The sequence below is a fragment of the Alosa alosa genome, chromosome 13, assembly GCF_017589495.1.
Source record: "Alosa alosa isolate M-15738 ecotype Scorff River chromosome 13, AALO_Geno_1.1, whole genome shotgun sequence".
In the NCBI taxonomy this organism is placed as follows: Eukaryota; Metazoa; Chordata; class Actinopteri; order Clupeiformes; family Clupeidae; genus Alosa; species Alosa alosa.
This window is the reverse complement of record NC_063201.1, coordinates 27987592-28004585: the sequence shown is the minus strand read 5'-3', so window position 1 is coordinate 28004585 and position 16994 is coordinate 27987592. Positions and strand designations below refer to the sequence as shown.

At 51.1% G+C, this 16994-nt stretch overlaps 1 protein-coding gene across 1 annotated transcript in view; it reads left to right on the top strand.

Moving 5' to 3' along the window:
- LOC125306527 (vacuolar protein sorting-associated protein 13B-like) overlaps window positions 1-16994 on the top strand; it is a 341904-nt gene that overhangs the window by 292440 nt on the left and 32470 nt on the right. Inside the window, 1 exon segment of the mRNA XM_048261942.1 lies at window positions 5226-5387. Coding sequence (XP_048117899.1) covers window positions 5226-5387 — 162 coding nt within the window.

The following is a 16994-nucleotide window of genomic DNA, read 5'->3' as shown; positions in this document are numbered from 1 at the left end:
CTTCTTTTTCTCTTTGCGCTCACCAGTTCCCCCCCCCCCCCCCCCGTCTGTCGGATTAGGCCGTAAACTATCGCCCCGGTGTCAGGATAACTAGCTCTTGTGAAATACGGCTCCACTTTGGAAGGCCCGGTCTCGGCACGCTGGAGGGAGCGGAACGGCGGGGCCAGGAAGGGCTGGAGCTGGACGTAGACCGCGGCAGCAGCAGCAGCAGCAGCAGCATCCACCGGTCTGGACTGGGCTCAGCTGGGCCCCGCTGCCTCCCTGCCTGCCCGCTGCAAAGGGCCGTGCCAGGCCCGGGACTGGCAGCCAGGACGCCTGCGTGTGAAGTGGCGCCCAGGAAAACACGCCGAAACGCACACACACATACACACATGCCTTAGCAGCGCTGGGCGCACATACACACCTGCCAAAGCCTGGCCTGGCTACCGCCGCGTCCTGCTGACTCATATACTAGCCACGGGAGACCAATATACACACACACACACACACACACACACACACACACTTCGTCTGATGAGATCAGGCCAGGTTTTGTTCCCTTGTTCTTTTCTCTCTTTCTCTAACCCTCTATCTATCAATCTATCCATCATCTATCTATTTTTGTCATTATCTCATTTCTCTGCTCTCTCTCCCTTTTTTCTCTTTCCATTTCTCTCTATCATTTCTCTTCCTCTCTCTTTTCTGTTACACTATATCCCTTTCTCCCTCCCTCCCTCTCTCTTTCCTTGTTTCTCTTGCTAGAAGGTTCTTTCATTTGACTGTTTTATGTCTGGGAAACAGTGAGAACCGAAACATTTTTTTTTCTCTTTCCTGTAAAGCACTTGCGGTGATTTATGGTGTTATGTAGCTCTTCCTGTTTTGAAAGCATGCTTTTGGGAGCACGGAATGCGTTGCTCTCGTTTTGATGTCATATGGATTCAGACTCGTATCCCTGCTCTGTGCATCTTCAAACGATGATCTGATGCGAGCGCCTGTTCCTCGTTACAATATTGATTAGTAGCCGGGATTTGCATTGTTCTTATTTGATTTTTTAATCCCGTCATAAATACAGCCATTGTTCCCAGCTGATCCCACAGTGCTCGAACAACGCTGATATCCTTTCTCAGAAAAACACGGCTCTGCTAATCATCGCCATGACAGCAGCAGTATCTCTGTGGGCAGGTTTGATCACTGGTACCAATTAGTCAGTTATGAAACACAGCGCTAACATCTGCTGAAATCACTATCTGACGATGTTTATCAGAGCCCACTGCACCAATATTTCCCTTAAGCGTCTTGTGTTTGTTTTCCATGCATTGTTTTGGACTAGTGGCAACAGAGAACGGAGGCAGGAACCTTGTAACCCTCCCGAGGGAAGCTCAGCCAAGCGGCGCAGTGCGCGTGTTCGCGAGAGGCTAGGGAAACGCAGTGCCGGCATCTGCAGGCAGGCCTCGTGCGTGGGTTTTGTCATTGACTGGGGAAGGGCTCGGGTCAGCACGGTAACTCGATCGACAGTAAAAAGCCAAAAAATAAAAAAGAGGTTTCAACTCCCGGCCACTTTTCTGCAGAGCCGGTTAGGACGCGACCGTTTGCATGGAACATTCCTCTCTTTCTTCCTTTTCTCTTTACTCTGTGCTCCCTTTTTTCTCACCCATTATTTCATTTTTTCTCTTTCCTCCTCTTTTCAAAAGCGTGCATACTGTATAACCTCTTACGTGCAATTAAAATGAGAGCCATGCTGGCAGGGGGAGCTGCGGGTGTGTGTGTGTGAGGTGTCCTCTGGAAGCAGTTGATCCTGATTGAATCAGCAACGACCGTACGGGGGGAGAATGTTAACCCACACACACACACACACACACACACACACACACACACACACACACACACACACACACACACCTCCACGGGTGAGTGCAGTGGTGTAATCGCCACACTCATTTCCCCACTTCCCGGTGTCAAGGCTGGCCACCAGCCGGCTCTGATGTGGTACACGGTCGAATGGGTGGTGTGTGGGTGGTGGGGGGGCAAGGGTTGGGGGGCTGGGGTGGGTAAGTCAGGGATATCAGAGACATGGAGAGACAGAGAATGAATAGAGGAGAGAGACAGAGAGAGAGAGAGAGCTGAAGTGATTGAGTGGGGAGCCATCTATTCTCAGCACTCTCACCACTAGCACCAGCCCACCTCTTCCCCTCCTCGCCCTCTCTGAAGACTTGTTCCAGAGCTATCGGATTCCTGTCGAGGAAGGCATGTGGAATCCAACATTCCCTGTCTTCCGCAGGCAGATTATCCCTGCTCTCCACACACTCCACGACCTCTCATGGCTGTGTGTGCTTTACTGCGCCTAACCTGTGTGTGTGTGTGTGTGTGTGTGTGTGTGTGTGTGTGTGTGTGTGTGTCGCCTGGAGAGAATAATGTGGTCTCACAGTGGATAGGGTTTTGTTGCCTGTTGACATTAAAATCGTGTTATATATGTCTGCGGCGTCTGAACACTGCGTTTTGTAGGAGGCGACTCCCCATTAATGAAATAGACGTCTCGCTTAACGTTAGTCGATACTCCGCGTCTCCCCTGGGCCTGGTATCCAATGAGAAGGAGTCACTGTTGCCTGTTTAACAAGGAGGAACTGTCGATTATCAAATATCTTTGTGTTTATATTTGCACTTATAAAAAGTATCGATGGCCGGAGAGAGCTTAGAGTAGCGGGGCTGAGGCGGTTTTGATCCCGGTGTCGTGTGTCCCCATGGAAACCGATACCATCAAACACAAGGGCTTACAGTGTCATCCCTGAGGAGGGCGGCGAGTCGGTAAAGCTGAGGTGTCCTCTCGCGCCCCGGACACAGATTGCATTCCGCCATAAAAACCCCGAAAGGATTCGGACTCCCCTCCCAGCTGTTCTACCAGAGCTGAGAGACTCTTGTCCAAACTACAGTATATCTGTTCCTTCTCTCTCTCTCTCTCTCTCTCTCTCTCTCTCTCTCTCTCTCTCTTCATTACCCAAACCTCCCCATCCGTTTTCAATAGCGGAGACAAACGCAACAGCAGAACGTGCTTGGCAGTAGTTGTCTCAGCTTTATTGTAGCCGCTGTATCACCAGCACCCTCTTAACATTCTCTCTCCTCTTTCCTCTCCTTGCCTTTTAAAATATGAGCCCACAGGCTGCTGGGACCAGGTTTTTAGGGGATGATTTTGACTTTTGCCTTTTGGCGCTCTGAGGGAACGTCACTTAGTCCTGGGGCGTGGTGGGGCTGTTTTATTTTTTTTTTCATTTTTCTTTTTTTTCTTAATTTGCTTGTTTTTCGAAGGTTACTCACCAAAGGAAATTCCAGCAGGACGTGCGAGGTAGTGTTTTGGACGGGCCAGGGGCCCGGTTGACTCAGATTGGACCGCGGCACTGCCCGGGCCGCACCTCTGCGCCGAGATCTGGCTCGGTCCGGTCCGGCCGGCCCCGGGTTGGCCGCGGTGTGTTTTGCAATAGCAAACAAATGAGGTGTCCACTCTCGCATGCGAGCTGACGCAGGCCAGTCCAAAGAGCCGGAGCTGTCTGTCAGATGAGCGTGATTTGCCTTTTCCACTTTAGCAGTGAGGAGGTGCGTGGAGGATCGATGGGGAGTGGGGTGGGGGTGGAGGGGTCGGGGTTATTCATGGACATAGTCCTCAGGGGAACATCAGTGTTGTGGTAGGCCCTACTTTTGGAGCTGTCAAAGGAGGGTGGAAAAAACCAGCAAGTGGAACGTACGTACCCACAAACAAAGTTGACTTGCACAAACACACACAGACACACACACACACACACACACACACACACACACACACACACAGGGAGTCATGCTCCTCTTGTTTTCTGCTCATCATCTCAAGCTGCTGATGACTCCACTGCAAGGAATGGGAGTCCAGTGAGCCGCTTGCTAGTTTTACCCAAAACAAAAGCAGAATCTTGTGTGACAGGCACTTGACGTCATGGTGAAAAAAGAAAAGCTTGTTTACATTTATGGCGCAAAGATGTCCACCACCATCAGTCAGACATGAACAAGTAGCGGCATGCTGAGTTGATTTGGCTGGACGAGTGAGTTGGCCGGAAGATGGGCATGGCCCAGGTGACGTGGAGGGGTCTGCTTACATTGTACAGCCCCGCAAGGGGTCAGGGTAGGGAGGGGGAGGGGAGGGGGGAGCGGTCAGGGGGGCGCAGGGGTTGTTGGACATGATCCATTTCCTGCCCATAACCACCCCCTCTCTCAACCCCACCCCACCCCTGTGATGATGTCAGCTCACTCAAGTGGACATGGGTACTTACTCACCCAGAACTGCAGTCATACATCCTGCTCATATGTAAGCACTCACACACATACACACACACACACACACATGTGTGATACATTCTCCATCATATACCGAGGCAGGGCGCATCTGGACGCTCTTGTACAAACACACACTTCTGTTCCCCTCACACTCTCTTTGTCTCTCTTACCCCCCTCTCCCTCCCTCCCTCCCCCTCTCCCTGTCTCTCTCCCTCTTTCCCTCTCAGTCTTGTGCTCTATCTTGTCCATCTCCCCCTCTCTTCTCTCTCCCCCTCTCTCCCACTCACTATGTACTTTGTATCATTCTTTCCTATCTTACTCACTCTGTCCCTTTCTGTCTTCCTCTCTCACTCTCATCCCTTCTTTTTCTTCCTTTCCCCCTCGTTCACTGTCTCTTTGCCCCCCCACACACACACACACACACACACACACACACTCACACATACACATGTCAGGTAAGAAGATCCTAGTAGCAAAAAAGTAATTTTGCCCGTGGACATGTTTTCCTAACTGCCTATCCTATTTCCTAACTGCCTATCCTATTTCCTAACTGCCTATCCTATTTCCTAACTGCCTATCCTATTTCAAAAAACTCTGCTGAGCTTCAGTGGTGTATGCTGCACAGTATGAGATAGCTTTGGATGTCACACATGCCAGACACTGCTGTGACACTGCTGTTGAATTTTGTCACTTTTCTCTTTCAATTCTTAGATGTACTGTTCTGGAAACTTGGTTTCATCTTTTCAAAGATATTGTTTATTTGGACTTTTTTCTTTTTTAGGTGTCTGATCCATATGATGGTTCAATAAATCAGTTGTAAAAATCTCTCCTTCTCTCCTTCTCTCTCTCTCATTCTCTCTCCTTCTTTCTCTCTCTCCTTCTCTCTCCTTCTCTCTCTCTCTCTCTCTCCCCTCTCTCTCCCTCTCTCCTTCTCCTTCTCTCTCTCTTTCCAGAACCTGAACCCGGAGGCTGAGGAGCTGGTGTTCAGCCACTACGTGATCTGCAACGACACCCAGGAGATGCTGCGCTTCGGCCAGGTGGACACGGACGAGAACGTGCTGCTGGCCTGCCTCAACAGCCACCAGTACAGCTGGCGCTCCCACAAGTCCCCCCAGGTACACCCCACCCCCCACCACCCCCAGCACAGTGGCCCCGGGATGGGGAGAGAACGGCAGGGTGGTGGGCAGGGGGATGGGGGTCTGCTGGAGGCCTATGGCTTCTCTCTCTTCAGATTCACATGCAAAGCTGTTTTGTTAGTATGATTGTGTGCATACAGTACAGGGCTTCCAAAGGTAAGTCACTGTGTAGCACTAGTAATTGTACTAGTAAATCAAAGCTCATGAACACACACACACACACACACACACATGCACACAGATATACAGTATACACAGCTGATATTCATTCAAGCTGCTATACAGGGAGAGTTGGTACAAGCTGCCCTTCTCCTGATAGGCCTTTCATGGTGTCAGGAGATGCACATGTACAAAGTTTCTTCTGATTGCCTGTTTCCTCCCTATCTTAATAGCCATCTTTTCTCGATCTCTCTTCATCTGGTTTTGTCCCTCGTGCCGTTCCTGTGTTCATCAGACCGCTCTGTGTGCCATCTCCCCCTGACAGCGCAGCTGAGGGAAGATTCATTAGCTGTTGCCCGTTTGTGGTCAGAGGGCTGTGGGAAGAGGGGACAGGACGGGGGGCGGAGGGCTCAGGCAAGATCGGAGAGAGCGCCTGGTTCCCAGAGACGCCCTCTGCCTCTCTCACACACACACACACACACACACACTGTCCCGTTTGAGGAAAGACATGAGTCTAATTGCTCCCAGGAGGTCCATGAATTGAGCCCAGTCAGTCAGAGCGTCAAACATCGCCCATCTCACCACACACACACTTACACTGCATCTATCAGGTTTGGCCAAACATACACACACACACACACACACACACACACACACACACACACACACACACACACACATAAAGAGCTCTTCTCACAAGCATCCAAAGGATTCAGAAGAGTATCATCATGCTGATCATAAGTCATCCCTGTGTCACTCTCTCTCTCTTACTCTCTCTATTTGTCTCTCTTTCTTGCTCTACTTTCTCTATCTGTTTTCCCATATATTTGCATAATAGTGTGGTTTCTACTCATACATGATTTGTAAGGACTTAGAAAAGATGAGAGCTTGTGTAAAAGAGAAAGGGGGAGAGAGAGAGAGATGGAGGAAGGGAGGGAGGGAGAGATGCACCGAGCCAGAAAAAGTGATTTTACAGTTTTGGCGGGGGTTTGATAGGCATATCGTACGTCTCTTTCTCCAACGTGTCGACAGCGCACATAATTTTATCTCACTTTGCTGCATTTGGGTTTATTTACCCAACTGAAACTAAAGGGACACAGAGACCAGAGAGAGCATTACATGCTTGGAGGAATGAGGACTTTTCCCAAGGTCGGGTGTCTTTTCTCCTTCCAGAATCTTCCCTCTCTCCCAGATCAGTGGTGTCACGCTGAGCGTTGTGTGCTTGGTGTGTGACTGATGGTTCATTAGAGAGTTGGCTGTGATGTGACTGATGTTTCATCAGAGAGTTGGGTGTTTCTGGTCAGTGACTGATGTTTCATCAGTGCATCCATTCAGTTTCAGAGCTGTTTCCTAAACAACAGTGCATACTCACAGCTATCCTACAGCACAGACACACACACACATTCATACCTGTCCGTACACACATGAGCACACACACACTATAGGTCTAGATATAAATATATTCATGATAACCTTATCATGCACATGATAATGATATAATATGTCTGTATATTTGTGCACACACACGCGCGCACACAGACACACACAGACACACACATACACATACACATAGACATACACGAACACACAAACCCAGAGGCAGGGCTGTGGGCTGTGAGGGTCTGGCCAGTGTTTTGGGATGACATCATGGCTGAGATATGAGTGTGTCCCTGCTGAGCTCTCTGGATCCGGAGCTGATCCACCGATAGCTGTGTAGTGATCCGTCCCTCTGCGCTTTCCGCTCTGCTCACCCTCCACACACACACACACACACACACACACACATCCATGCGCGCACACACACACATCCATGCACACACACACACACACACATCTACACACACTCATCTACACACACACACACACATCTACACACACACTTACACATGCAGACATAGACACACACACATGCTCATTCACTCACTCTTATGTACCCGCATGCACGCACACACACACACACACACACACACACACATACACACACACATACACACATGCACGCACACACATAGGTATATTTATGGAGGTGTACGCATCTGCAGGTCAACAGTAAATGGACCCATACACATGCATGGTGAGAGTCAGAAAGAAGGCCACAAGGTCAGAGCCTGCCAGGCCTGCTGAGTGTCACGCGCACACACACACATGGACACACATACATATCATTGGCATGCCTTTTCGCGCACAACGCACACACACATATGTGATCAGTGACCATGTGTGTTCAGCTGGAGCGTTGTGTTGCGTCGTGACCTCTTCACCACGGTGTGTGTGTGTGTGTGTGTGGGTGTACTTCTGCGCTCTCCCTGGTTCATTCATTCATTCCCTCTCTCCATCACGCTATCTCTCCATCCATCTCTCACACCCAGGATGTATTTCCAATGTGTGTGTGTGTGTGTGTGTGTGTGTGTGTGCAGGGTAGATAGAGATGACTGACATATCTTCGCTGCTCCATCACAGGATACACATGCTAGATGGATGGAACGCAGGAGGATGGAGGGAGGGAGGATGGATGGATGAGTGGAAGTACGGATGGGTGAAAATCCCTGTGGTTAGTGTGGTTAGGGGGGAGATGGGGGCAGCGGCTGTCAAGGACTGTCAGCGTTGGCTGGAAGAACACTCCATGGCTAACAGGGAGCCAATATGTGTTCAGTGGGGATCTAGTGGAGACGTGGACGTGTCAGAGTGATCCCACACACTCACACACACACACACACTCACTCACACAGAGAGGGAGAGAATTGAAGAAAGATAAAGATAAGATCAAATGAATGAGTATGTGGTTATAAAGAAGAATGAGAGAGGGAAAGGATGAAGAGGCTAGAGTAAGGGGCTGTGTGTGTGTGTGTGTGTGTGTGTGTGTGTGTGTGTGTGTGTGTGTGTGTGTGTGTGTGTGTGTCATGAGCCCACATTTGCAGGAATTAAGAACAGACTGAGGGATCAAGTCTGAAGGTAATGAATCTCACCAAGTTCCTGTCGCTTGCCATGCCACATGGCTGTCATTTTTCTTTCTCTCTCTCTCTCTCTCCCTCCCTCCTTCTCTCTATCACACGCACTTTTCCTTCCTTTTCTTTCAGTCCTCCCTCCCTCCCTCCCTCTGAAGGTGAGGTATGTGGTTTTGATCATTTCATTATTGTGAATGAATTGAGCTGTCTGCCTCTGGGGTACAGCTGTGTGACAGGTTAAGACCAGGCTATCCATCTGTAGTACAAGGGGACCGCCGCTCTAAAAACAAAGGGAGAGAGAGAGAGAGTGAGGGCAGAAAGGAGGAGAAGGGGAAAGAAAGAGAGAAAAAGAAAAAGACGAAAAATAAATGGAGAAAAGGAGTATGTGTGATTGGAAATGAAGGAGTGAGAGAGTGAGAGAGTGAGAAGGAGACAGAGGGAGTTGGTGTGGGAGAGACCAGGGTCAGTAGCCCTGAGGGCCACATTAGTTTCAGACGAGGTGCCCCCCACACTGATAGATGAACCTGCCCCTGCCTGTTCCACTGGGGCAATCTGCCCCTTTCTGCCTGTTCCACTGGGGCAATCTGCCCCCTCCGGCCCCCTACCGCCCCCATCACTCTTCTGCCACCTTCCGCTGAGAGGAAATGAAGGTCCTTCTTACTGGACACCTCTTCTGAGAAAACTAGAGCGACAGGTTCCATAAACACACGGGCACCATTCAACCTCCACACACTCATTACATTGTCTTTCACCGCTCTCTGGCCTGCTCTATATGTCCAGGTCCATGCTGTGTGTGTGTGTGTGTGTGTGTGTGTGTGTGTGTGTGTGTGTGTGTGTGTGTGTCTTGTGTGTGTCTGTGTTTTGTTCCCACATGTTGTGTAGCAGTGTTTATGTACATTGTGTGTGTGTGGAGTGGATGTAAGTCCTATGCCCCTATTGTGTCACTAAAGCGCCACACCTTAGCTTAGAGCAGACAGTGGCCTCCAGTAGGGCCCTGGAGCAGGAGGGGAGGGGAGAGAGTGGAGGCCCCAGCCCCCCCAGCCATGCTGCTGTCAGGGACACCTCATCCCAGTCTCCCCCTGCAGCCCCTGGAGCCCGCGAAGAGCACTATATCTCCCTCAGTGTGTGAGAGTCTATGAGGAACGGGGTCCTGGCACACACACACACACACACACACACACTTTCTAAGCAGAGATCTGTCTCCGAGTCTGACCACCTTCATGAGGTGTGAACACATATACGGTCCCTCCTCACACATGTGTCAGCAGCCTCATGGGCACACACACACACACACACACACACACACACACACACACACATGCTCCTGAACACTGTGTCTATCTATGCATCTGATGAACAAAGTACTGACACACAGACACGCACATACTCACTCACACTCAAAGCGCACACGCACACACACACTCACACGTACATCAGAAGCTCGGGCTACTGCCAGCGTGCCTGAGCCACACATGTTAACAGGATGAGGCGCATCTTTCGCCCTGGCCTGTGCAAAGTCCAACACATCCCCGTGTGTGAGTTTGCCGTCCTCTGACAGCCATATTTGTTTTGCCTGTCTCCTCTTCCCTGGTCTGTATACATCCTCCCAAATCCCCCCCTGCCCTCTGCAGCGGCCAGGCCTTGGGAGTGTCCTTGGGGGGACGACACTTGGAAATGGAGCGTGTGTGTGCGCAGGATTAGCGTAATTACGCTCTCATGTCGAGGCCAGCGGCGATGCGGGAGAGGAGCGGAGAGGAGCTGGATGGTGCTGCGCTGCGCTTGCCACGCTGTTTGTTTTCCCACACAAAATCCCCGTGACGTGCCGGCCGCACGGACACGCTGGGAAACACACTTTCATCTTCCCTTCTTCTGCAGTATGGTGCAGCTCGCTCTTGCTCTCTCTCTCTCTCTCTTTCTCTCTCTTTCTCTCACATGCTTTTCTCTCTCTTTCTCTCTTTCTCTCACATGCTTTTCTCTCTTTCTCTCGCTCTCTCTCTCTCCACATATGGGATGTGTGTTCCCATATCCCTTCTTTCTCTCTTTTGTCTTTGAGTGCACATACTCAGTCTCAGCAGTCTTATTCTATGCAGGGCCAGTAACAACACACACACACACACACACACACACACACACACACACACACACACACACACACACACACACTTTTTTCTTTTTCTCTTACCTCATAAACCTGACTAATAATGAAACACGCGTGCGTGCGTGCGTGCGTGCGTGCGTGCATGTGTGTATACTTGTGTGTGCGAGAGTCAGACAGACAGACAGAAAAAGATAGAGACAGAGCTGGAACAGGTCTTTGTGTGTGAGGAAGACAGGAGTTTGTGTGAGTTTGTTTGTGTGTGTGGTGTGTGTGTGTGAGCTCTTCCCTCATCCCAGCGGCCGCTCCCCCATCCCCATCTCCAGCCCACGTCACCACCTCCATGTCTCATATACACTTGTTCCTCCACGCTCAGGCTCTCCAGCACTGCCTCTCACCGAGCCAGAGGCCTGACTCTCACACCTACAACAGCCAGAACAGCAGCCGAGAATACACACACACACACACACACACACACACACACACACACACACACAAGCAGTGCGCTGCCAGATCTCCAGGGCAGCGGCGCTTGTGGTCATAGTTGTTTAACAGGATTGGCTGTGGGTCAGACTTGTTTGTGTGATTCCTGACGAGGGCTCCCCTGTTCCACCGCACCAATCCCTGGTGCGCCCATGTGCCAGCCTCATAAACATGGGGGCAGGAGGCCAGACAAAAGAGGCCAGTGTTTGTGTGAATGAGTGAGGGCAGACAGACACAAACACACACAAACACACACACACACACACACAGGATTGGGCTATTGTTTGAGTCTGGCCGCAGTGGTGTGTGTTAGTGGGATGGCAGTGCTGGGGTGATGCTGGGCCAGTGCTGGGCCGACCCACATCAGTGCTGTTGCTGTGTCTGTGGCTCCTGCACTCTGAGACGGCACCGCTGCTGCTGCTGCTGCTGCTACGCCACTGCGCTCCCCAGCGCTCAGACTTGTGGTTACCAAAGTAGAGGGAAACAACAACACACTCATTTTCTCTCTCTCTCTCTCTCTCTCTCTCTCTCTCTCTCTCTCTCTCTCTCTCTCTCTCTCTCTCTCTCTCTCTCTCTCTCTCTACTGCCTCTGCCTCTCACAGGTTCTCTCTTTCTCTCTCATTCTATCTTATGCTCCATCTCTTTGTGTCTGTCTGTCTCTCTTATTCTTTCTCTCTCTCTATCTCTCTCTATCTCCCTCTCTATCTCTCTGTCTCTGTCTCTCATTCTCTCGCTCATTCTATAGTTCACTCACTGACCACAGTCCATCAGACTGCAAAGACACTGGACCGCATTCCGCCGCGGTTTCCACGGCCACTATTCAGACAGCCGGGTCTTTGTTTTGTTTTGGAAGGGGGGTGTCTGGGGGTTGTATCATCCACACCGCAGACACTTGCTTCACATGCAGTGTCTCTAGCAGATATCCCCCTCTCTTCCCCCATCTCATCAGGCTGGGACGGTCAGGAATGGAGGAACGGGGTCATTTGGGGCCGACGCTCCCCTCATCTCCTGCTCAAGACTGCTCTCCACAATCAAAGGCTCGCACAACCAGCAGACCGCTTTATTTACTTGCAAATCTGCCCTGTAATGTGCCTGTGTGTGTGTGTGTCTATGTTTGCGTGTGTGTGTGTGTGTGCATGTCTGTCTGCGTGCGTGTCTGTGTGCGTGTGTGTGTCTATATGCGTGTGTGTGTGTGTGTGTGTGTGTTTGTATGTATGTGCGCGTGTGTATGTATGTATGTGCGGTGTGTGTGTGTGTCTGTGTGTGTATGTATGAATGTGCGTGTGTGTGTGTGTGTGTGTGTGTGTGTGTGTGTGTGTGTGTCTGTATGTGTGTGGTGTGTCCTCCCCTGTGTTGTGTTGGGGCTTACAGCCTGTGGGGCCTCAGACACTACTGCCAGACACTCTTTAGCCACACACTGCTGCCCACAGGCATGAAGGAGGTGGCACACTGTCTGGACCCCTCTCTCTCTCTCTCTCTCTCTCTCTTTCTCCCCCCTCTCTGTTGCTCTCTCTCTCTCTCTCTCTCTCTCTCTCTCTCTCTCTGTTCCTATTTCACCTCTCTTTGTCACTCTCTTTCTCTTTCCCTCTTTCTTTCTGTGTCCCTTGTTCCCTCTCTGTCACTCTCGTTCTCTTATTCCATCTCTCTCTCTGTCTCTTGCTTTTTAGTTATTTCTGTGTATTCTCTGTTCTTCTTGTTCTCTCTCTCTCTCTCTCTCTCCCCCCTGTTTGTCTGGATGTTTTGAGGCGGACATGCCACTGAAAAACTGTCCTGTTTTCTTTTTCATCCCCCTCCCCCCCTCTCTCCTTCCTCACTCTGTTGTTGTCTGTCTGTGCGGAGAAACCTGCTTCCCATTAGGTGCGTGGCTTGCTCTCTACCCTGCCGACGCGAGACAACAAGGGCCCTGTTTCGCACTCCGGCCCATCTTCCAGGAGAACAATGTGGGAGCTGGGGGAGGTGGGGGAGGTGGGGGTTGGTGGAGGACGGGGGTGGTATGCTTCCAATTTCCCGTGGCTGTGTCTCCGGATCGGGGGCAGCGGGTGGCGGGAGCTCTGCAGGCGGGTCCCGCAAGTCTCCCGAGGACAATGGAACGTCGATTACCCTCGCGTGGTGGACTGCGTCTGGCCGCCTCACTAGCGTTACGGGCAGGCGAGCGCATTCCTGCGCACGGGTCCGAGAGTGGGGCGAGTGAGGGAGAAGGGGAGCTGGAGGCCATTAACGAAGAAAATGCTGGAAGGATATGCCTTTTCCTGTCTGTCCCTGAGGAGTGGGTGGTGTGTGTGACTGTGTGTGTGTGTGTGTGTGTACACGTGTTCTTGTGTGTGTGTGTGTGTGTGTGTGTGTGTGTGTGTGTGTGTGTGTGTGTGTTTGTGTGTGTCTGTCACAGTAGCAGTTGCCAAAGCGCTGGAGATGTGATCTCAGCACAGTATGCACACACACACACACAAGCACACACATACTAACACACACTCACTCACACTTTGACACAGTCTGCTTATTTTTCCCCATTTTTGCTTGTGTCAGTTTAGATTGATACACTCTGCTTGTCACCCACAAACGCAATGATTCATGACTTCCTTAGTATCAGTGCGCATTCTGTTTGCATTCTTGTTGTGAATGGGTACAACATTTAGTCTTCATGGCTCCCCAGTGGTTTTCCTGCCTAGAGCTTTCGTCATTAGCGTTTCTCACCCATGATGAAGAACCTGGCCCATCCTAGCCGAACTCCTATTACAGGAAATTGCTTTGAAAACATGTTCGTGACCCAAAAAAAAAGCCCCCGTTCAACCCTGTGGGCTTGGTCTAGACGCTCTGCCGGGGGATTTCTCCGCCGCTTGATTGACTCATTGTGTAATTAACGTTACTGATGGCTCACACTGTCTGTGAATGTGTCAGGGCCCCGGCGTGTTTGTTTGAACCTATCGGCGTCACCTAGGCGACGGGTAGAATGTTTGTGTTGTTACGCTAGAAATAATAAGAAGTCCCGGGACATGCAGAAGCCACTCACGCGGCGGGTAACCCCTGAAATATGCCAGACGAGCCCGAAAGTGACAGGGCTGAAGCTTGCGCCCGCTCGAGTGCCTTTTGAACCCTGGGGCCTGTAGTTTTAGCCAATCATGTTGTGTCACTTCGTATATCCACCTCAGGGGCATAATGGAAGCCTACAGCTGTGGCCCTGCATTGAGCCAGCAATCAACTGGGCCTCGCGGTACCGACATTTTTACAGCACATTCTCTCCGCGCGGGAGAGGTGGGTGTTAGCGGCGCGTAGTCGGCCGCGGCCTCTCACACAGCTGCATGTTGGGAAATATGCGCTCGCTGCTTTCCCTGCAGGACCAATAAGGGCCTTGTCCACTTGCCAGGCCCGTTATCCCTCTCGCTTCCCAGCCCTGGGCTCGGAGGTTCTCCAGAGCAGCTCGAGGATTTTACCTCTAAACTCATTACACGGCTGCAAGGGTCGGGGCAGGTCGGGGCTAATGTTACCGTTAAGGGCGCGCACAAGCGCTGGCATGCCGTAATTTATGACTCAAAGGCTTACCATAACTGCTGGGGTCCTAATAGGCCCTAACCAGATGTGTTCTGTCCAATCGAAACTGGAACCCAGAAGCGTTCTGGAACCGTTCTGCCGGTCGGGGGCCAGCTTCGGCCGGCGCAGTCCCACCCCCGCGTACTCTTAAAGGAGTCCTGGGCGCTGGGTCAGCATTTGTTTTGGAGCTACTTGTAAGAGTGCCCGCGCTGACCAGAAAAGCGCACAGGGCAAATGATCGGCCCTCATGAAAACAGGGACAACTATTAACACAATTAGCACTGTGCTTTTAAACTGGAGAGGCTCAGTTGTGCAGCCAAGAGGGGAGAAGAAGGTGAGCACAGAGCGGGTGAATCACATTCAGCACGTAGAAATCTTGTGAAACACACACACACAGAAACACACATACTCATACACACACACAAAGACACACACATACACATACACATTCACACACACAGAATTACACAGACACACACCTACACATACTGTACACATACAAACACAGAAATACACAGACACACATATACACATTCACACACACAGACACACACCTACACATACAGACACACAGAAACACACAGACACACATATACACATACACATATACACAAACATTCATACACACACAGAGAAACAGACACACACCTACTCATACACACTCTCATATACACACTCTCACACACACACACACACACACACACACACACACACACACACACACAGAAATACACAAACACACACACATATACACATTCACACAAACAGAAATACGCAGACACACACACATACACATACAAACACAGAAACACACAGACACACATATACAGTACACATACACATTCACACACACACCTACACATACACATACAGACACACATATACACATTCACAGACACACACCTACACACACACACACACACACACACACACACACACACACACACACACACACACATACACACACAGAAATACACAGACACACACAAGCATATGATTCATGGTTGCAGGGAGATGACTTGAGTTGGACTGGCGGCCGTTGTGATGACGTAGAGCAGTGGATGGTGTGAGGGCATTTGTTCGCCTCCCTCGTCTCTAAAAAGCCACTCACTCACTCGCCCAGATGTCAGTGCCGAGACCGAGAGATGTTTTGGTTCCAGCCATTAGCGTCTGCTCAGTGCTCACAAAGCCCAGATGAAACACGGCGCGGGTCTCCTCGCTCGGGCCCGCGCGGATCCGCTGAGCCTTCCCCCGGGGGCCGGCAGAGGCCCTCAGGGGGCCCGGGGGGCCGAGCCCAGCGTCTCGGTGTTTGTCTTTCTGTCTGAGTCACCGTCGCACTCGCTGGACGGTATTAACGGCCCCGCAGATGTGGAGGAAGGCTCGGCTTTCCGCAAAGGCATTCACCCTCGTGCAGTGAAGGGAGGTGGGGGGCTAGATTGGATCCGCTTTAAAGAGTCAGCTTTGGGGTCAAGCAAAAAAAAAGGAAACCTTTAAGACAGGATGGGGTTTGGTGTGGAGGTGGAGGTGGGGGTTGCAGGGATGAAAGAGTGACTTGTCATTAATCGGTGTCCTTTACTTCTGGCCACGTTGTTTTTGGCCACACCTTTGCTTTGAACGCTTTCATGTGGTCATGTCTCACAATTCCAGTCGAGCGGTGTCACCTTTTCACTGTGCGTCTCTCCGGCAAAGTAAAACAAAGAGTCTGTGTGTGTGTGTGTGTGTGTGTGTGTGTGTGTGTGTGTGTGTGTGTGTGTATGTTTGCGCGTTTCTCGGAGGAGTCTGGGAAGGATACTGTAATGGCTCCGCACCAAAGGTCAGCGCTAAATGGACCCGATAAAGTGGACTGTTGAAATGACACAGAGGAGCGTATGGATCAGAGGTGCGGCCCCTTCCTCTCACCCTGGCGCGCTGTTTACACCTCTCTGCCACTTCCTGGTGACTCACCGCGCCAGGAGATTGCTGCGCTATGATGTCATTTCCCCCCTCTGGAGGAGGATGATCCTCCAGAAATTGAATTCAGGCTTTGATTGGCCTCTGTTTTGGTAACCGGAGTCGTCTTCAAACGCGTGGAGAAGTCACCGGTTCAGAGCAACAACGCGCCTCAGCCAGGGTCCACTCCGCCACTGACCCCTGCCGCTAATTTGTTTTGCTTTCGGCGTTCGGGTGACCCTTCAGCGCGTGGAGGCTAGGCCCAAGTGCAAATCCTCAGACCCTCATTCACCGTTTCAACTCTTTGTTGTTCTTTTTTATCCTCCCTGCTCCCCCTCCATCTCTCCCTCTCTCTCTGTCTCTCTCTCTATCTCTCCCTCTCGTCAGTTGTTCTTTCTGAACTTGGCAATGACGTTGGCCCTTTTAAGCGGCCTAAGTTCTGGGAGGTCA